Below are 22,201 nucleotides of genomic sequence, written 5' to 3'. Positions count from 1 at the left end.
AGGGATGGTTTGATTCTGAGCTACTACTGCTAAAGAGGGACCTAAGAAAGTCAGAAAGATTATGGACTAAATCTGGTACTCAGGAACACAGGGTTGTGTGGAGATCAAAAGTAAAAATCTACAAAAACCTCACCAAGGAAAAACGAAAATATTTCTACGCCCAAAAAATAGGAAACTTTACATCTAACAGTAGAAACCTTTTCAATCTGGTCAATGAACTCTACAACCTCAAGACACTCACTGACACCCAGGAGGAACCCACCTTAACAGCCAGCACCCTAGCAGACTTCTTCAATTCCAAGATACAAAAATTAAGATCGTCAATAACTGCCCCTGCCAATCCCCACGGGCACTTTCCAATACTCCATGACACAAACATATCCAACTCTGACCTAGGGTCCAGAACTGACCTAAGTTGGAACCATTTCAGAACCATAGACTGGCAATTGCTGTGAACAAGGCTGCCCTGTGAATTTCTAAAAGCTAAGTTACTCAGCATTTCATATTCTGCTCTTTTCACTGGTTTTCAGCATTATATCTGCTTAATTTCTCTTCTCATCCCTATTTCTTACTAAAAAAAAAAAGCATAAAAAATAAACCCTTCTCTTTCCTCTGTTAAATCTTATTTCCTCTTCCTCTTCATAGGAAAAAGGGTAAGACTTTGTTAACTCTAATTAAATCCTGGTGCCTGTGGGAAAGTAGGGAAAATCCTGTTATAAATCCTGTGTTTTAGGGTAGCACTGATAGAACCTGCATTTTTGATTAAAATACTGTGTTTTAGGTGGTATAGAGCCTATATTTCTGTCTTACTAGTATTCAGCCATTGTTTTCTGCTGATTAGGTGGAGAAGGGAGGGGCTCTGTTTTACTTCTAAGGTTAATTGCATTATCTTTGGGACATTGCTGTGAACAAGGCTGCTCTGTGAACTTCTAAAAGCTAAGTTACTCAGCATTTCATATTCTGCTCTTTTCACTGGTTTTCAGCATTATATCTGCTTAATTTCTCTTCTCATCCCTATTTCTTACTAAAAAAAAAAAAAAAAAGCACAAAAAAAATAAACCCTTCTCTTTCCTCTGTTAAATCTTATTTCCTCTTTCCCTTTCCCTTCATAGGAATAAGGGTAAGACTTATAGTCCCACCAACCCCAGGGACCACTATTCATATATAGAGACCCATATAATCAGGACTACTCAAATCAAGTCACTTCACAACCAATCAAGATGACCTTTATTCTATGCAATCACTGTGGTGCTTTAATTCCAAGACATACTATTTGGAGGCTTAAGGCTTGCCCCATCTGTCTTCAACTTGCCAGTATTAAGGAGGAGCTCTGCAAACTTAAACAGGAATTGAATACAATTAAAGCAGCTTCCATCACTCCACAAAATCATACCAACTTACCACCTCTACCTCAAAGAATAAAACAGCCCAGGAATAAATGGGTCACAGTAGGCTCAGGAAGACTGCGACATGTAACACAGAAACATCCACCTTCACTAATATTACCTCTACAGAATTCCTTCGCTCCACTAGTGCACTGCGAATATCAGTGTTCCCTCTAAGCGGGCGGGTGTTGTGAGCAAACTTTTTTCACTGTGAGCTAAAAATATCGGGCGCCAGCAAGTTATGAGCCAAATAAATATGTTGTCAAAGTTGCTGATACATGAGGACGAGGTATTCAAAGGAATTTTAGGCCTACACGCTAAATTAAATAACGTTAAATAATATTTTTAAGAACACAGAAATTGTAGGGATGAAATGATATCTTAATAAATGTTTTACAACAAATGTAGTTATGTCTGTTACATCCATATGTGTAAACTGTAAATTAAAAACAGTCCAGAAGACAATACGTTTGATGCTTTCAATTTCTAGACCAGTGTTTTTCAACCTTTTTTGGGCAAAGGCACACTTGTTTCATGAAAAAAATCACGAGGCACACCACCATTAGAAAATGTTAAAAAATTTAACTCTCTGCCTATATTGACTATATATAAAGTAATTCTCTTGAATAGGAATCAAATAAACACAAAGAAAGTATTTTATAATTACTTTATTATGAAATAAAAATTATAAAAATTATAAAATACTTTATTCAGTGCGAAACCTGGGCCTGTTTGGCTGAACACAAAGCTGATATTCTGGCTGGAATGGAAGAAAGACACACACGTAGCTCTTCGTCAACAGCTCTCAGTCTCTCTCTGTATTTGGTTTTTATAGCATACAAAAATAGACAAATATACCCTCCATCCTTTTTATTAAACCACAATAGCAGTTTTTAGCGCAGGGAGCTGCGCTGAATGCCCAGCACTGCTCTTGACGCTCATAGGCTCCCTGCGCTAAAAACCACTATTGCGGTTTAGTAAAAGGGGACCATATTGTAAAATATAGACAGCAGATATAAATTCAGAACTGTGCATAGTAAGTGAAGGGAAGTTTTCATCTCTGGGAATTTACCCAGTTAACTATTAAGTTATTTGGGCAAATTCCTTTGAAAACTGTGGTATTACTGCCTCCACTTTGCTAAATTTAAAATAAAATCATTTTTCCTACCTTGTCTGGTGATTTCTGGTTGCACTTTCTTCTTCTGACTGTGCATCCAATCTTTCTTCCCTTCTATCAGCCTGTATGCTTTCTCTCCTCCACACCTCATTCCCTCCCCCAACTTTTTCTTCCTCTCTCCCTGACCTTTCTTTCTTTTTTTCTGTTTCTCTTCTTTCCTTCTGTTTCCCTGCCTGCCCCCTTTCTTTCTTTCTCCCAGCCTCCTGTCCAGCAGTAACTCTCTTCCCTTCCTCCCCTCCCAGCAGCATCTCTCCGTCTCCCTCTCCAGTAGCAGCTGTCCCTTTTTTTCCTGGCCCAGCAGCTTCCCAGATTCCTTTCCCTCCTCCCCTCCCAGAAGCATCTCTCCGTCTCCTTCTCCTTATCCAGTAGCAGCTGTCCCTTTTTTTCCTGGCCCAGCAGCTTCCCAGATTCCTTTCCCTCCTCCCCTCCCAGAAGCATCTCTCCGTTTCCTTCTCCCTCTCCAGTAGCAGCTGTCCCTTTTTTTCCTGGCCCAGCAGCTTCCCAGATTCCTTTCCCTCCTCCCCTCCCAGAAGCATCTCTCCGTCTCCTTCTCCTTATCCAGTAGCAGCTGTCCCTTTTTTTCCTGGCCCAGCAGCTTCCCAGATTCCTTTCCCTCCTCCCCTCCCAGAAGCATCTCTCCGTCTCCTTCTCCCTCTCCAGTAGCAGCTGTCCCTTTTTTTCCTAGCCCAGCAGCTTCCCAGATTCCTTTCCCTCCTCCCCTCCCAGAAGCATCTCTCCTTCTTCTCCTTATCCAGTAGCAGCTGTCCCTTTTTTTCCTTGCCCAGCAGCTTCCCAGATTCCTTTCCCTCCTCCCCTCCCAGAAGCATCTCTCCTTCTTCTCCCTCTCCAGTAGCAGCTGTCCTTTTTTTTCCTGGCCCAGCAGCTTCCCAGATTCCTTTCCCTCCTCCCCTCCCAGATGCATCTCTCCTTCTCCTTCTCCCTCTCCAGTAGCAGCTGTCCCTTTTTTTTCCTGGCCCAGCAGCTTCCCAGATTCCTTTCCCTCCTCCCCTCCCAGAAGCATCTCTCCTTCTCCCTTTCCAGTAGCAGCTGTCCCTTTTTTCCCCTGCCCAGCAGCTTCCCAGACTGATAGTGGTTTTCTCCCCTCCCAGCAGCTCTTCTTACTTCCCAGCGCAGCGATTCACGAAGGCAGCCTCGGGTCCTTTGTTGTGTCGCGCCGCCTCTGAGGAAAGAGGAAGTTGCATCATCAGAGGCAGCCGCGACTCAGCAAAAGCCCCGAGGCTGCCTTCGTGAATCGCTGCGCTGGGAAGTAAAGGAGAGCTGCAGAGAGGGGAGAAAGCCACTGTCGGAGGCTCCCCAAGATCTCTCCGGCCCAGCGCACGCTTCCGATGCTGATCTTGCAGAAGTTCAAATGAGTCAATCTTGCCGGTCCTGCGCTGTGACGAGAAACTTGTGCGCTGCGACCTAATATTTTGTGCGCCAGCGCACGCCAGCGCAGCTTAGCGGGAACACTGACTGCGATACTCAAGAAAACAGAAGGGAGGTGGGACTGGAACCAATGAAGGTAACTCAAGAGAACAAGCGCACCCTAAGTACAAATAAAAAAGCCAAAAACAGAAAACTATTACTGTTGGGGGATTCCATCATCGGAGGCATTAACCTTGGAACACAGGGTGAGGAGACCAAAATAGTGAAATGTCTTCCAGGATCCTCAGCTACCAGGAGTTCCAGGCAAATACTGACTATAATTAAGGAAGAAACTAAGGATTTTAACACTGATGTTGTTATCCATCTGGGAACAAATGACCTGGCCAACAACTCCACACTTGCAGCACAGAAAGCTTTTCGGGAGCTTGGTGAGGGCTTGAAACCTTTTGTAAAGACTTTAGCTTTTTCTGAAATACTGCCTGCATATGGAAAGGGAGAGCAAAGAGTGAAAAACACAGAGGACTTTAATAGATGGCTCAGAGCCTGGTGTCATCAAGAAGGCTTCAGGTACATAGGAGGATGGGGAAATACATGGAAGGACAAGAAGCTATATTGCACTGATGGGCTACATATTACTACAGCAGGAAAAAGAAACCTTGCAAAGAAATTTAGACAATATTTTTCTAGGCATTTAAACTAGAAGGTGGGGGTGGTGTATGTACGAAGGACAATTGTAGAGACCACCCCCGGCAAAAGAAAAGATGTGATAGTAGTAAAGGCTGCAACATAAGCAATATCAGCAACTCATTTCTTAGTATTGCAACGGAAAGTGAAACGACACAAAAATCCATACGAAAAAGGAGATTATTGCTGAAAAATAGCTGGAAAGCGATGACCACAAATGCTCGCAGTCTAAGCAACAAAGTTCATGATCTGCAAGCCCTGATGTTAGAGGCAGATCTAGATATTGTTGCTATCACAGAGACATGGTTCAGTGAATCACATGGATGGGATGCAAACATACCGGGATATAATCTTTTTAGGAAGGACAGAGATGGTCATAAAGGTGGAGGAGTAGCTCTCTATGTAAAGATCAATATCCAAGCGACCGAAATGCAAGGGACCTGGGGAGAGGAAGAAGCGATATGGATTGCTCTGAAAAGAGAAGATGGAACTTCTATCTACGTGGGTGTAATCTATAGACCTCTGACTCAATCACAGCAAATTGATAAGGATCTGATTGTGGATGTCCAAAAGTTTGGAAGGAAAGAGGAGGTTCTGCTGTTGGGAGATTTCAACCTGCCGGATGCGGACTGGAATGTTCCGTCTGCAGAATCGGAAAGAAGTAGGGAGATTGTGGATGCCTTTCAAGAGGCTCTGCTCAGACAAATGGTGACAGAACCCACAAGGGAAAAAGTGATATTGGATCTGGTCCTCACAAATGGAGAGAGTATCTCTAATGTTCGAGTGGGTGCTCACCTGGGTAGTAGCGATCATCAAACGGTTTGGTTTGATATAACGGCTAAAGTGGAGAGCGGCCGCACGATACTTAAAGTCCTAGATTTCAAACGTACGGATTTTAATGCAAAGGGAAAGTACCTGAAGAAAGAGCTGTTAGGATGGGAGGACATAAGAGAAGTGGAAAGACAGTGGTCTAAGCTGAAAGGAGTGATAAAAATGGCTACGGACCTTTATGTGAAGAAAATCAATAAAAACAAGAGAAAAAGGAAGCCGATATGGTTCTCCAACCTAGTGGCTGAAAAAATAAAGGCGAAAGAGTTGGCGTTCATGAAATATAAAAAAAAACCAAGAAGAGGAGAGCAGAAAGGACTACAGGGTGAAACTGAAAGAAGCCAAGAGAGAGATACGTTTGGCGAAGGCACAGGCGGAAGAACAAATGGCTAAAAATGTAAAAAAGGGAGATATAAATTTTTTCAGATATATTAGTGAAAGGAGGAAGATAAAAAATGGAATTGCTAGGCTAAAAGATGCTAGGAACAAATATGTGGAGAGTGATGAGGAGAAAGCAAATGTGCTAAACAAATACTTCTGTTCTGTGTTCACAGAAGAAAATCCTGGAGAAGGACCGAGATTGTCTGGCAAAGTTACATGAGAAAATGGAGTAGATTCTGCGCCATTCACGGAAGAGGGTGTTTATGAGCAACTTGAAAAACTGAAGGTGGACAAAGCGATGGGACCAGACGGGATCCATCCCAGGATACTAAGGGAGCTCAGAGAGGTTCTGGCGAGTCCTATTAAAGACTTGTTCAACAAATCTCTGGAGACGGGAGTGATTCCTGGGGATTGGAGGAGAGCAGATGTGGTCCCTATTCATAAAAGTGGTCACAGGGATGAAGCAGGAAACTACAGGCCGGTGAGCCTCACTTCAGTTATTGGAAAAATAATGGAAGTGTTGCTGAAAGAAAGGATAGTGTACTTCCTTGAATCTAATGGGTTACAGGATCCGAGGCAACATGGCTTTACAAAAGGTAAATTGTACCAAACGAACCTGATTGAATTTTTTGATTGGGTGACCAGAGAGCTGGATCGAGGACATATGCTAGATGTAATTTACTTGGATTTCAGCAAAGCCTTTGATACAGTTCCTCATAGGAGGCTGTTGAACAAACTTGAAGGGCTGAAGTTAGGACCCAAAGTGGTGAACTGGGTCAGAAACTGGCTGTCGGACAGACGCCAGAGGGTGGTGGTTAATGGAAGTCGCTCGAAGGAAGGAAAGGTGACTAGTGGAGTCCCTCAGGGTTCAGTGCTGGGGCCAATCCTGTTCAATATGTATGTGAGTGACATTGCTGAAGGGTTAGAAGGAAAAGTGTGCCTTATTGCAGATGATACCAAGATTTGTAACAGAGTAGACACCGAAGAGGGAGTGGAAAATATGAAAAAGGATCTGCAAAAGTTAGAGGAATGGTCTAATGCCTGGCAACTAAAATTCAATGCAAAGAAATGCAGAGTAATGCATTTGGGGATTAATAATAGGAAGGAACCGTATATGCTGGGAGGAGAGAAGCTGAAATACACGGACGGGGAGAGGGACCTTGGGGTGATAGTGTCCGAAGATCTAAAGGCGAAAAAACAGTGTGACAAGGCAGTGGCTGCTGCCAGAAGGATTCTGGGCTGTATAAAGAGAGGCGTGGTCAGTAGAAGGAAGAAGGTGTTGATGCCCCTGTACAGGTCATTGGTGAGGCCCCACTTGGAGTATTGTGTTCAGTTTTGGAGACCGTATCTGGCGAAAGACATAAGAAGACTTGAGGCGGTCCAGAGGAGGGCGACGAAAATGATAGGAGGCTTGCGCCAGAAGACGTATGAGGAGAGACTGGAAGCCCTGAATATGTATACCCTAGAGGAAAGGAGAGACAGGGGAGATATGATTCAGACGTTCAAATACTTGAAGGGTATTAATGGAGAACAAAATCTTTTCCAGAGAAAGGAAAATGGTAAAACCAGAGGACATAATTTGAGGTTGAGGGGTGGTAGATTCAGGGGCAGTGTTAGGAAATTCTACTTTACGGAGAGGGTAGTGGATGCCTGGAATGCGCTCCCGAGAGAGGTGGTGGAGAGTAAAACTGTGACTGAGTTCAAAGAAGTATGGGATGAACACAGAAGATTTAGAATCAGAAAATAATCTATATATATAAAATCGGAGGTATGTATGTGTGTGTGTGTGTGTATGTGCTGCGATCACGCAAAAACGGCTTGACCAACTTGAACGAAACTTGGTATGCTGATCACTCACTACCTGAGGTGATATGTTCTGGGGGTCTCGCGGCCCACCTGCACACTTGGGCGGAGCTACAAACAGAAAATCAGATTTCACTCATTCATGTCAATGGAAAAAATGTAAAAAGCTGCCATTCTCACAGTAATTCAAAAACGGCTTCACCGATTTGAACAAAACTTGGTATGCAGATCCCTCACTACCTGGGGTGATATGTTCTGGGGGTCTCGCGGCCCTCCTGCACACGTGGGCGGAGCTACAAACAGAAATTCACATTTCACCCAGCATACCAAGTTTTGTTCAAAGCGGGCAATCAGTTTTTGCGTTGGCAGCTTTTTACATTTTTTCCATTGACATGAATGGGTGAAATCTGATTTTCTGTTTGTAGCTCCGCCCACGTGTGCAGGTGGGCCGCTAGACCCCCAGAACATATCACCCCAGGTAGTGAGGGATCAGCATACCAAGTTTCGTTCAAATCGGTCCCACAGCTTTTTACATTTTTCCCATTGACTTGAATGGGTGAAATCTGAAGTTATGTTTGTAGCTCCGCCCACGTGTGCAGTTGGGCCACGAGACCCCCAGAACATATCATCCCGGGTAGTGAGGGATCCGCATACCAAGTTTCGTTCAAATCGGGCAAGCCATTTTTGCGTTGGCAGCTTTTTACATTTTTTCCATTGACATGAATGGGTGAAATCTGATTTTCTGTTTGTAGCTCCGCCCACGTGTGCAGGTGGGCCGCTAGACCCCCAGAACATATCACCCCAGGTAGTGAGGGATCAGCATACCAAGTTTCGTTCAAATCGGTGAAGCCGTTTTTGCGTGATCGCGGCACATACACACACACATACATACATACACACATACATACCTCCGATTTTATATATATAGATTATAATTTGATTGTTGTACTTTTTATAAAGCTGTAAAAAAATACTTTCATTCACCACTATAAAGTATCTTTATTTCAATCCATTTACTGTGTTATTGCTATAATTAAATACCCGTGCAACGCCGGGGCATCAGCTAGTATTAAATATTGAACTAGGCCAGTTACTGGGCAGACTTGTACGGTCTGTGTCTGTGCATGGCCGTTTGGAGGAGGATGGGCAGGGGAGGGCTTCAATGGCTGGGAGGGTGTAGATGGGCTGGAGTAAGTCTTAACAGAGATTTCGGCAGTTGGAACCCAAGCACAGTACCGGGTAAAGCTTTGGATTCTTGCCCAGAAATAGCTAAGAAGAAAAATTTTTAAAAATAAAATAAAATAAAAAATTTAAATTGAATCAGGTTGGGCAGACTGGATGGACCATTCGGGTCTTTATCTGCCGTCATCTACTATGTTACTATGTTACTATGTTACAATCCTTTAACAAACACTACAACAAATATAACAACTCCTACTGCAAACTGGACACCTGCCCCCCAAATGTCATGAAAACTGCCCCAATCCACTTCAAAGCCAACATGTTGACATGGGTCAACGCTTTACTATCCGCAGGAAATTTCCCAGCAGAGCAAGGCCACATCTTGATAACTCCAATTATAAAAAACTCAAAAGAACCTTCCAACATCCCGGCTAATTACAGACCTATCGCCAGCATCCCACTAGACACCAAAATAACAGAAGGGGCAGTAAATATAGAACTCACCACGTATCTGGACAAATTTGACATCTTACACGGCAACACATCTCTAGCCTGTTCAAATCTCTCTGGAGTTCTTCACTCTCCATGTATGACCCAACTGTCCGACATAGTTTAATGTCATCTGCAAACTTGATTATATTACTTGTTTCTTCCTCTTCCAGGTCATTTATGAAGATATTGAATAAGATGGGCCCAAGAACCGAGCCCTGGGGCACACCGCTCGTCACTTTTTCCCAGTCCGAGAACTTCCCATTTATGCTTACCCTCTGCAATCTGTTCTCCAGCCATTTGCCTATCCATTTTAGTATATCCCCTTCTATTCCATGGCTTTGTAGTTTGCTCAGAAGCCTAGCGTGTGGAACCTTGTTGAACGCTTTCTGGAAGTCCAAGTATATTATGTCTACCGGGTCTTCGCTGTCCATATGTTTACTCACCTTCTCAAAAAATTGAAGTAAATTTGTCAAACATGACTTCCCCTTCCTGAAGCCGTGTTGACTGGCTCTCATCAGATCGTGATTCTCCAGGTGTTGCACTATGCTATCCTTGATTAGTGCTTCAACCATCTTCCCAGGGGATGGAACTCCACTCGTATGAGGAAAGATTAAAAAGGTTATGGTGCTTCAGCTTGGAAAAGAGACAGCTGAGGGGAAATATGATTGAAGTCTACAAAATCCTGAGTGGAGTAGAACGGGTACAAGCGGATCGATATTTCACTCTGTCAAAAATTATAAAGAATAATGGCTCCTTTTACAAAGGTGCGCTAGCCTTTTTATTGCGCGCTTAACACTCACTGAAATCCCGCATGCACTAACTGCTACCGCCTCCTTTTAAGCAGGAGGTAATTTTTTGGCTAGCGCGCATTAAACTTGTGCGTGCACTAAAAATGCTAGTGCACCTTAGTAAAAGGAGCCCTCAGGGACTCTCAATGAAATTACAGGGAAATACTTTTAAAACCAGTTGGAGGAAATATTTTTTCACTGAGAATAGCTAAGCTCTGGAACGCATTGTCAGAGGTTATGGTAGGAGTGGATACCATAGCTGATTTTAAGAAAGGTTTGGACAATTTCCTGGATGAAAAGTCCATTGTCTGTTATTGAGAAAGACGAGAGGGTGGTAGATGCCTGGAATGTCCTCCCGAGGGTAGTGGTGGAGAGGAAAATGGTGATGGAATTCCACAAAGTGTGGGATAAACATAAAGGATCTCTAGTTAGAAAACAAAGGATGTAAATTTAAAAACTAAGGGGTTCATAATCAAAAGAGAAAAACGTCCAAAAATGGCCTAAGTCGGCACTTGGACGAATATTATCAAAATACGTCCAAGTGCCAATAATGAAAACGGGTTTTGGATGTATTTCTAAATGACCTAGGCCTTCATAGTGCCTCTGAATGATAAAAGGGGCGTTTCAGGAGGAGTGTCAAGGGCGGGACTTGGGCCAGCTTAGACTTAGTCGTACAGCATGTATAACCGAAAGTTATATAGCCCAGGATCGATGGAACTTGAACATTGTGACAAAGACCATTTAAAACATGGCCTACGTCACAAAAACCCACCTAAAGTCACCAGATAAGCACTGCAAACACATTTCCCGAGGAGTTAGGTCAGACACTAATCACACCAATTGTAAAAAAATCCCAAGGAATCTATCAAATTGACATCGAATTACAGACCCATTGCAAACATTCCCTTTTTTGTAAAGCTGATGGAAGGCTTGGTAAACCAGGATTTAGTATCGTACTTGAACAAATTCAGCATACTTCATGGCAACCAATCAATTTTTCATTCTGAGTTCAGCACAGAAACAGTTATAGCTTCATTGCTGGATTCCCTCCTGAACCTATTCAGCCAAGGTTCTAGTGCACTAAACCTTCAGTTAGACTTGAGTAATGCCTTCGATTTAGTCGATCATGCCATCCTAATTGACTGCTTGGAGATAATTGGACTCACCGGTAATGTATTAAAATGGTTCCAAGGTTTCTTGACTAAACGATCGTACCGAGTCCATAGTGATAATAATCAATCCTTTAGCTGCGTAAACCCATGCGGAGTCCCACAGGGTCCCCCATCCCCCACTTTGTTCAACATTTACCTAGCCTCATTAGCGAATCTACTGCAAAAACTAAAAATCAAATTTTACATCTACGCCGATGACATCACCATAGTCCTTCCCCTAACAAGCCTGACCCCTGAGATGAGGAATCATCTTGCATTAACTTTAAATCAAATTGAATCATGGATGACTGAGTTCAAACTGAAACTCAACTCTGAAAAAACCAAATTCTTCCTGACAAGCCCGAATGACAAAATCAAAGACACTTCAATTTCCCTGAATGGACATAACTTCCCTATAGTTGACACCATAAAAATCCTGGGAGTGACACTGGGCCGTTATCTCACTCTAGATATTCACATATAGCAACTGATCAAAAAAGGCTTCTCAACATTATGGAAGCTAAGAACCATCAGAAAGTTCTTCAACGCAGCATCATTCTGCTTACTGGTGTAATCCTCCATTTTAAGCCTGCTCGACTATTGTAACATCATTTATCTGGGGTCTCTCAAGAAAACCATTCAAAGACTCCGAATCATACAAAATTAAGCAGTGTGACTGATTTTCGGTATAAAAAAATGGGATCACATAACCCCCTATTATCAAAAACTCCATTGGCTGCCTCTAGAAGCAAGAGTACTGTTCAAATTTGCCTGCCTTTGTTTCAAATCCATTTTTGGTTTGGCCCCGCTATACCTGGTCTCCCATTTTAAATTGGACTGTTCCACCAGGCCTACATGCAGAATACATATGTTTAGCCACCCAATAATAAAAACCTGCCGAAACAAAAGATTCCTTGATAGAACTCTTGCTTTCCAAGCAAGTCAACAGAACGGCTGGCTAGGTAACATCATCAAGCACTCCTCATCCTACCCTAACTTCAGAAAACTAGTCAACCTGTTTAACCGATTTGTAACCAAGAACTCTTACCCTGGTATTCTACTTGCATGTCCCCCGGTATTGTACTTACATGCGACTCTTACTCTGTCTCTCTTCCTCCCCACAAATATTCAAGTATTAAAAGACTTCATTGTTATTTTTTTCCCTGACTGTCCAGCTCTTCTTATTGTAAACCTCCTCAAACTACTTTGGCTTTGGCGGTATATAAAAATAAAATTATTATTATTATAATACAGACCCCCACACACTACCCCAGTTATCACCGACCCCCCAATCCCGTAAAAATCGTAATCACACCTTTAAAATTCAGCCTCCAGACTATCACCTGGCAGCCTGGCATAGGAAAGCCTAGTTGTCCAGCACAGAGGTGGCTTAAGCCGTCTTGGGGTGGGTTAGGGACCCATGGAGAGGAGGACCCATGCCCATAAGCCCCTGTAATCACTGCATTGATAATGAAACATATGCACTCCCCTATACACCCCCAAAACCCTTTTGTACTGGCATATAAGTGGCTCCTGCAGCCATAAGGGCTATTGGGGTGGTAGATAAGTGGGTCTAGGGGATTCTGGAGGTGGTTTGAGGGGCTCACCATGACCTATAAGGGAGCTCTAGTGAGGAGAAGAAATGGCACCCTTTTTGTGAAGTTCACAGCAGTGTCTGTAAGGTACCCCACTATTTAGATGCCATGTCTGGGTGTTCAGTCCATCACTTTGCAGACCCCTCCCACATCCAACAGGGCTTGTTCTAGGTGTTTTTGACTTGGACGAAAAGTTGGACAAAAATGTGGTATAAAGATGGACGATTTAGGGCTTGGACGATCAGATTGGCAGGACGTATAGTTAGATGATTTCCGAAACAAAAAAATTTTGGATGTATTTTTCGAAAATGTGTCCTAGGCTGTTTTTTTACTTTGGATGGCTTGTGACTTAGACGAAAATGGGCTTAGATGTTCTTTTCGATTATGCCCCTCCACGGCTGGAACTGGACAGACTGGTACGGTCTGTGTCCCATATGTGGTGATTTGGTGTACAATGGGCTGGGGAGGGCATCAATGGGAACTCCACTAACTTGGAACATGAGGATGTTACTGGCCAGACTTTATGATAGATATCCTGCAAACAGGATGGTTGGATAGGCTGGAGAGAGCTTGGACGGCAACTTCAGCATTTGGAACCAAGGACAATACCAGGTGGACTTTACAGTCTATTTTCCAGAAATATCAATGAATAGACAAGTTAATTTAATCGTTAATTTTTAATGGGTATAACTAATGGGCAGAATGGATGCACCATTCAGGTCTTTATCTGCTGCCATTTACTATGTTACAATGTTACATAGGGAAAGCCCCTGCTTGCCCTGGATCAGTAGCATGGAATATTGTTACTCTTGGGTTTTGGCCTGGTACTAGTGACCTGGATTGGCCACCATGAGAATATAGAAACATAGAAACATAGAAATAGACGGCAGATAAGGGCCCACGGCCCATCTAGTCTGCCCACCTTAATGTCCCTCCCCTACCTTTGCTCTGTGAAGAGATCCCATGTGCCGATCCCATTTGGCCTTAAAATCAGGCACGCTGCTGGCCTCAATCACTTGTAGTGGAAGACTATTCCAGCGATCAACCACTCTTTCAGTGAAAAAGAATTTCCTGGTGTCACCTCGTAGTTTCCCACCCCTGATTTTCAACGGATGCCCTCTTGTTGTCGTGGGACCCTTGAAAAAGAAGATATCTTCCTCCGCCTCGATGCGACCCGTAAGATACTTGAACATCTCGATCATGTCCCCCCTCTCTCTGCTCCTCGAGCGAGTATAGCTGTAATTTGTCAAGCCGTTTTTCGTATGGGCTACTGGGTTTGATGGACCATTGATCTGACCCAGTAAGGCTATTCTTATGTTCTTATGACATCCTCCTACTCATCCCAATCAAACACAACACATATGATGTCTTTCAAAAAATATCTAATGGTATAGACAAAATACATACCTTGGCTACAGTCAATAAACTCAAATTAAACACAACAAAAACCAAAGTCCTATGGTTTCACAACACTTCACAAACAGTCCCTACAACTGTTACACTACCCTCAGGAACCTCTAAATATAGACAAAACCTCTAAGATCTTCTTAGTTTTACTCAACTGTACCCTATCTTATGAACCTAAATTTCCACATGAAACTACTAAGACTAATCAGATTCTTCTTCCATGATCATCACTTTGCCATACTGACACAGATGCTTGTGCTATCCCAACTAGACTACTCTAATGTATTTATACTGGTATTAACTCTACCTTCATGCACAAACTACAACTGAAACAAACTACAGCAGTAAGACTAATATTCAAATTGAAAAAATATGAGTCCTTCTCATCTTACTAGACTGTACTGGCTACCTATTAAACGCTTGCATTACCTTCAAACTATCATATGTAATGTTCCACATCCTTTATGCGAACTCCTTAGAACCACATATAAACCTTTTCATCAACTCCTGGTCAATATCAGCCAGAAAACTTAAAACATTTCAATTGATCCCTCTCCCAAAGGTGTAAAATACAAGCACATATTTAACTCACTACTTACCTATCTTGACACCAAGAACTAGAACAATCTTCCAATAATTATCAAGACAGAACCTAACTACTCCAATTTCAAAAGAAATTGAAGACTTTCCTTTCTGAGAACATATACTCCATCAATACTTAACAAATATGCTCTTCCATGGCAACCTACACAGCATTTCACCCTTCCAGAAACCACAAGAGCTTCCTCCCCAAACTCTGCATAACATAATCACACCAATCAACTTGTATCTAACTCAACTCTATTGTACTTCAAATTGCTGTACTGTATTTCTAATGTTCCCCTCTATTGAATGGTAACTACCTCATAGTATACTGCTTATTTTACATTTCATTGTTATAACTTCTAAACATAATGTAATCTTCTTGATTTGTAAGTCGTCTTGAACCTAAATAGGCATAGAGTGACTCAGAAATTGAAGATTAAATTAGATAATACCATCAGTAACAGGTACTAGAGGAGCAGCTGATGTTCTTCCCTGCTGTATTCAAAAATGCCCCTACGGTCTCCTTTTTTTAATTTTAATTTATTACCCATTTAAGCCTAAACGGTTCACAAAATATATACATAATCATCAAATAAACAATACAACAACAAATAAATTACATTCATCTAAAAGTTCTCCAAAATAAAAAAATAAATCTTTTAGGAAAAAGCCTCTACAAATAAAGTTGTCTTCAACACCTTCTTGAATTTCTGAATATCTGAGAGTACCCTAGGAGGTCTTGTCAGATTATTCCATAAGAGCACTTCAGCCACCGAGATTATTAAGCATACGCTTACCAGCTCTTTGCTGACTAACCATAACATCCCCTCCAACCTTACAGATCTAAGTGGCTGATACACCTTCAGCACCTGAATCAGATACCAAGGGATCTCATGATGAATCACTTTAAAGATCAACAAAAGAACTTGGTAAACAATGCGATATTTTACTGGTAACCAGTGAAGCTGTTTCAACAATGGTGTTGCATGATGAAATTAACCGTGCGGCTGCATTTTGAACAACCTGTAAGGCTTTACATCTTACAGATGTCATCCCTAAATACAGCGCATTACAGTAATCCAATCTCTGAATAACAACTGTTTGAACTATTATGCGGAAATCATAGTTTGATAACATTGTTTTTTGTCTACTAAGCACTCACATCAGGAAGTAAGCAGATCTGATCACAGCCAACACCTGTTCTTTCATACTTACCGTGGAATCTGTACTCAAATTGAGTGCTCCTGGAAATTGGAAAATAATCTGTTTTTCTATTTGGGACCTGGATTGGCCACTGTTGGAAACAGGATACTGGGCTTGATGGACCTGTGGTCTGTCCCAGTATGGCAACTCTTTCTTCCAAAGTATAAATATTCAGATCTTTAAGTCTATCTCTAGATGCTTTATGATAGGTTCAGAATAAGTTAAAATATAAATACATAGACAAAATTTAAATTTAAACCACAAGAAGTTATACTCTGCAGGCAGAGCAACACAAGGGAAATCCAGAAATAGAAACGGCACCCTGCACTATGCAAGACATCAAGAAACAGTGTCAATGTACTGAAATCTGACATTTTCCACTCACTGAATTAAGAATGTAATTTTTTTCTACTTTTGGAAAAAAGAAGCTATCAACCAGCAATCATATTGTTCCGGTCTCCAGTTGCTACTTTCTGTTGTCTTAACTTTCTTTACAAGATCTCCAGTCCACCAGCCACATCTTCTCTCCCTACCTGGATCTGTGATGCTCTAGAAGGTTGGTGGACTGTGGCACCGTGGCAGGGAAAGAAGGGAAAAAGATATCAGGACTGCAAAAGAGTGGAGCACAAGGAAGAGATGGAACAGAGATACTGGACCAAGGGGGAGGAAGGGAGAGAGATACCAGGTCACATCAGATGTGGGAGAAGGACATTTACACAAAGGAAGACTGGGGGGGGGGGAGGAGGGAGGAGGCCTGAGCCAAGATTGTGGAGGTTTGGGTCCCTGAGGCTCCCTGTAGTTATGCCCTGGCTCAGTGTGTAGTGGCAGCTAAGAAAGCAAATAGAATGTTAGGAATTGTTAAGAAAGGAATGAAGGACACAACTGAGAATATTATGAAGCCCTATGAAGTAGCAGCTTCTCTCCCTTTGAGGAAAACGCTTATCTGAGATAGAAGAGATAACAAGAGTTTCGATAGGAAACAACACATTTATAGGGAAATCTTGTTTCATGTTAAGGAACTTTTTCCTCCATAACTATGTCCACTTAGAGATGTCTAGAAAAACTTGAACCTTTGCACCCTATTCTTATGTTTCCTTCATATAAGTGTTCGTATGAAGAAAATCCTAGAAGGTTCTTTTCTATTTCAGTCAGTCCACATCTGGAATAATTTATTTTTACCCATAAAACAGAAATATCTAAAACTTTCTTTGTTTCAAAAGTACTTGGGTTGCATTTGTGGATACCCTATTTACCACCATTATTCCATATATCTGATGTATGATCTTAGGGGGCAATTCATTGAGGGGTATTATAGCTTTAGGGCATGCTAACTGCTAGACGCCCATAGGAATAGAATGGGGCTTTGCACCAATTCCATTAATGCATGTAAAAGCCACATCAACCCTTGATGAATTCCCTCCCCTCCATCCTATTGACTGCATTTTATTGTAAGCTGCTTGGACTTATTTTGGGATAAAGCAGGTTATAAATGCTTCAGATTAGTTTAGATTTGACATTTTCCATTTCATTTTGTGTTCTGGAAATGAAACAGTATATTGAAAATTTCTTTTCTTTTCTTACTAAATTTATGTCTTGAACTTGTAAAAACGATTCCACCTGGGTTTTCTTTCCACATCTTCACTGGTTTCCTTAGTTCAAAGAGGATTGGGTCCTTCGTCCTCTGGTGGCCTATTAGTTGACTGGCACCATGTTGCAACAGAGTGCAAACAGAGCGGAATGATTTCAGAATTGCTCCTGCTCTCTTTGTATGGGAGGAATGGAGGGGGAAAGTTTAAGGCATGGCTGGCATCTTTACATGTATACTATGTTGTGTTCCACCTAGATATAGATGGATTTTAAAATGGTAAATAAAATCTGAGAATAATAAATAAAATACCTGACAACAATATTTTAAATTAACCAAATAGAAAAATGTTTCCTGCAACCCTTTGTTTAATCATTAACCATATAATGTGCAAAACTATTGGGCAGACTGGATGGATTGTTCGGGTCTTTATCTGCTGTCATTATGTTACTGATTCACAAAACTTTTACCTATCTGGTGGACATTAATGGATTTTTATGGGTAAAATATTGTATTTAGCAATGCAACTCAGCACAAACTAACAGAGTTTCACCAACTAAGCTAATTTCAACTTCTGCTACTCCACTCAACACCCCCACAAGGGGAAACATACATAGATCTGGTCCTGGTGATAGCGAAGATACAGATTGAGTAGAATAGCTTCCTGATGAATTTCAGACAACATGGCCATGTCCTCTACTCCCTTCATACTCGCAAAGCTCATCTCATGGACAGTCTCCTGAGACAGGGAGGCCAGCGGATAACAAAATACCTAGAGAAAAAGAAGGTCAAAGGTAGTCTTAAAAGAGTGAAAATAAGTCAATGTCACAATAGTCCACAGAACAATGAGAAACAAGAATCCAGCCGGATACAGAAAAAAGAGAAACCAGAAAAATAGCAGCTCTCTCATTAAGAGCTCCAGGACTATTATTGTGAACTAAAGGAGAGCAGAGAGTTGAAAGCAATACATGGAATTGGTGAGGGAATGGTGTGTCACTGCTCAGTGAAAATTTGGATGTTTGCTTTGGAGTTTGTGTTTGTGTGTAAGGAGTTGATATTTTTGAAATAATATTTCCTGTAAATGTTTGATTTTGTGAGAAATACTGCAAATAAAAATTGCATATGGGCTGTTGAGCTAAAGTATATACTGAGAAGGCTGTACAGCAGGATACAACTGAATTTGTGTGATATGGGTCAAGAACTTATCTGGTACCTGCTGGTTCTCATGATTTATTGAGATTTCTAAACTAAGTTTCGAGTTATATTTGAAAGGAAAATTGATAATAACTTTTAAAGTGTGTTTCAGAATTTAAACTGAATTTTTGTGATTCCTTGTTGCAAAAAAGAAGTATTAAGTATTGGGAAATAGAGAATTTTAGTCCTATCACTGTGTAAGACCACTGATTCAACTCAGATTGCCTAATATGATTGGTGTTTACAGGAAATGTTTTGTATGTAATTTAGTATTCAGCTGTTTTTTTCTGCTAGTGTCTCCCTACAGTCTTTTCTGATTACTAATTTGCTGAAGCATTAACCAGAATACACTATTGTGTGAAATTTGGAGAACCTGAAACTATTTTTTGAAAGCTAAATGTTCTGAGAACTGAAGATCTAAAACTTTAAGAATAGTCTCTTGTCTTGGAATTCTGAGAGGTTATGTGGTGCAGAGCTGTTTCCAGTTAGTATTCCTGATATACTGCAGGTTCTGTAGGACTGTGAGATAATTACTGAGGAGTTTCATTATTTCTGAATCAAAGATACTTGGATATACAGATAAAGCTAAGGTTGCTCAGATATTGTATGAATGTGTATGCTGAATCTCTTTGAGCTGATTTCATATCAGAAACATTTTTGTTTTCATGGAAAGTCAGCATAGGGATTAAAAAAATATCTGTTCTTTTTTAGCCTAAGAAAAACACTGACTTTAGCTTGCATTCATCAAGGTAGGTTAGGGTTTTGCTTCCTTTCATTTGTTTACAGATAGGATAGTAGCAAACATCCAGATCCTCAGAGGAGCTGCTGGTTATAGATAGGTAATTGGACAGCAACTCAGTGGTACCCAATACAAGAAAGTGGTGATACTAGTGAAAACAGGTTTTTTAAATACTTTTTTTTGTATGCCTACTATTTAAAACCATAAACGGAGACAGCCCAGCCTACCTAAACAACCACCTAATCCAAACTACCTCAACCAGACACAGTAGAACGCACAAACCGTTCACTCATCCCCCAATCAGAGACGTCAAATGAAAAAAAACTGTATGACGGCCTTCTAGCCACTCAAGCAGCAAAACTAGACTACCAACTCTCCAATTTACTGATAACGACTACAGACTACAAATCGTTTAGAAAAGAAATAAAAAACATCCTAATCAAGACATCCTTGAAGACAAACTAACACCGCAAGACTAATCCCTTAATCCCAATTCTCTGTAGAAAATCACTCTACTATTCAATTCCTCTGGAAATGGCCAGATAACTTATTTTGTAATCCGCCTTGAAGTGCAAGGTAGTGGCGGAATAGAAATCACTAATGTAATGTAATGCAATGTAATTGAACTGTGGGACTGAGAAACACCCTCTGGTTTTAAAAGAGTCACCCAGTCAAATATTTATCTTTGGCTCTGGATATCCTGGAACAAAGTTGGTATTAAGCTAAAAGGCATGATATGTTTGTTTGAGATTTGAATATTATCATTAACTATAATGGTGTAATCAATGTAAATATGATCACATGTGAATGGTAAATTAGCTTTGCTATTCATTTATATTTTAATTTATTTTACCTTGATTAAACAATATCTGTTAACAACAATTGCTTTCTTGCATCCTCAATTGTTATTGTTTTTAAGTTGCAATAAATAAACACAAATATATAAATGTTTAACCTCTGTGTTGGTGTGAATTGAAGGGGAAACACTGAAACATCTGACCGTGATTATAACATGGAACCATACCTGAATTGTCCTCAGACAGATAGATAGACTGAAGAGCGACAAATCACCGGGCCCGGATGGCATCCACCCAAGGGTACTAAAAGAACTGAGAAACGAAATAGCAGAGACACTTCGCCAAATATGTAACCTCTCCCTAAAAACTGGGGAGATCCCAGAGGACTGGAAAATAGCAAATGTCACGCCCATCTTTAAGAAGGGATCAAGGGGTGACCCTGGAAACTACAGGCCTGTGAGCTTGACTTCGGTTCCGGGAAAGATGATGGAAGCAATGGTAAAGGACACAATCAGCGAACACATAGAAAACAATGGACAACTGAAGGCGAGCCAGCATGGCTTCTGCAAGGGAAGGTCGTGCCTCACGAACTTGCTGTACTTCTTCGAGGGAATAAACAGCCAGATGGATAAGGGGGAATCCATAGACATCATTTACCTTGACTTCCAAAAAGCCTTCGACAAGTTACCTCACGAACGGCTACTAAAAAAGCTGTGGAACCACGGGGTGCAAGGGGATATCTACCGATTGATCAAACACTGGTTGGCAGGCAGGAAACAGAGGGTTGGAGTAAAGGGCCAATACTCAGACTGGCAATGGGTCACGAGCGGAGTTCCACAGGGGTCGGTGCTGGGACCTCTATTGTTCAATATATTTATTGACGATCTGGAGACGGGGACAAAATGTGAGATTATCAAATTTGCTGATGACAACAAACTCTGCAGCAGGGTTAGGAACACGGAAGACTGTGAAAACCTGCAAAGGGACCTAACGAGACTGGAAGACTGGGCAAAAAAGTGGCAAATGAATTTTAACGTAGAGAAATGCAAGGTCATGCATGTAGGGAAAAAGAACCCGATGTTCAGCTACAAAATGGGGGGAACACGGCTAGGGGTGAGTAACCTTGAAAGGGATCTGGGGGTGATGGTCGACACATCACTGAAACCATCGGCGCAGTGTGCGACAGCCTCAAAGAAAGCAAACAGAATGCTGGGCATCATCAAAAAGGGTATCACAACCAGGACGAAGGAAGTCATCATGCCGCTGTATCGCACAATGGTGCGCCCGCACCTGGAGTACTGTGTTCAATACTGGTCGCCGTACCTCAAAGAGGACATGGCGGTACTCGAGGGAGTGCAGAGGAGGGTGACTAAACTGATAAAAGGTATGGAAAATTTCTCATACGCTGACAGGTTAAAAATGCTGGGGCTGTTCTCTCTGGAGAAGAGGAGACTTAGAGGGGACATGATAGAAACCTTCAAAATCTTAAAGGGCATAGAGAAAGTGAATAAGAACAGATTCTTCAAACTGTGGGGAGCCACAAGCACTAGGGGTCACTTGGAGAAATTGAAAGGGGACAGGTTTAGAACAAATGCTAGGAAGTTCTTTTTTACCCAGAGGGTGGTGGACACATGGAACAAGCTTCCGGAGGAGGTGATAAGCCAGAACTCTGTACAGGGGTTCAAGGAAGGTTTGGATAGGTTCCTGGAGGATAAGGGGATAGAGGGGTACAGATAGAACTGGAGGTAGGTTATAGAAGTGGTCAGAAACCACTTCACAGGTCGCGGACCTGATGGGCCGCCGCAGGAGCGGACCGCTGGGCAGGATGGACCTCTGGTC

At 41.7% G+C, this 22,201-nt stretch overlaps 1 protein-coding gene across 1 annotated transcript in view; it reads right to left on the bottom strand.

Moving 5' to 3' along the window:
- The window catches only part of LOC117360428 (unconventional myosin-X-like), a 483,786-nt gene that overhangs the window by 456,060 nt on the left and 5,525 nt on the right, over positions 1-22,201 (bottom strand). The window contains exon 2 of the mRNA XM_033944140.1: positions 18,246-18,404. Within this exon, the coding sequence (XP_033800031.1) occupies positions 18,246-18,404 (159 nt within the window). The remainder of the gene's footprint in view (positions 1-18,245; positions 18,405-22,201) is intronic.

The sequence above is a fragment of the Geotrypetes seraphini genome, chromosome 5, assembly GCF_902459505.1.
Source record: "Geotrypetes seraphini chromosome 5, aGeoSer1.1, whole genome shotgun sequence".
Classification (NCBI taxonomy): Eukaryota; Metazoa; Chordata; class Amphibia; order Gymnophiona; family Dermophiidae; genus Geotrypetes; species Geotrypetes seraphini.
Note: the sequence above shows the minus strand (reverse complement) of the source record. Positions and strands in the feature narration are given on the sequence as shown.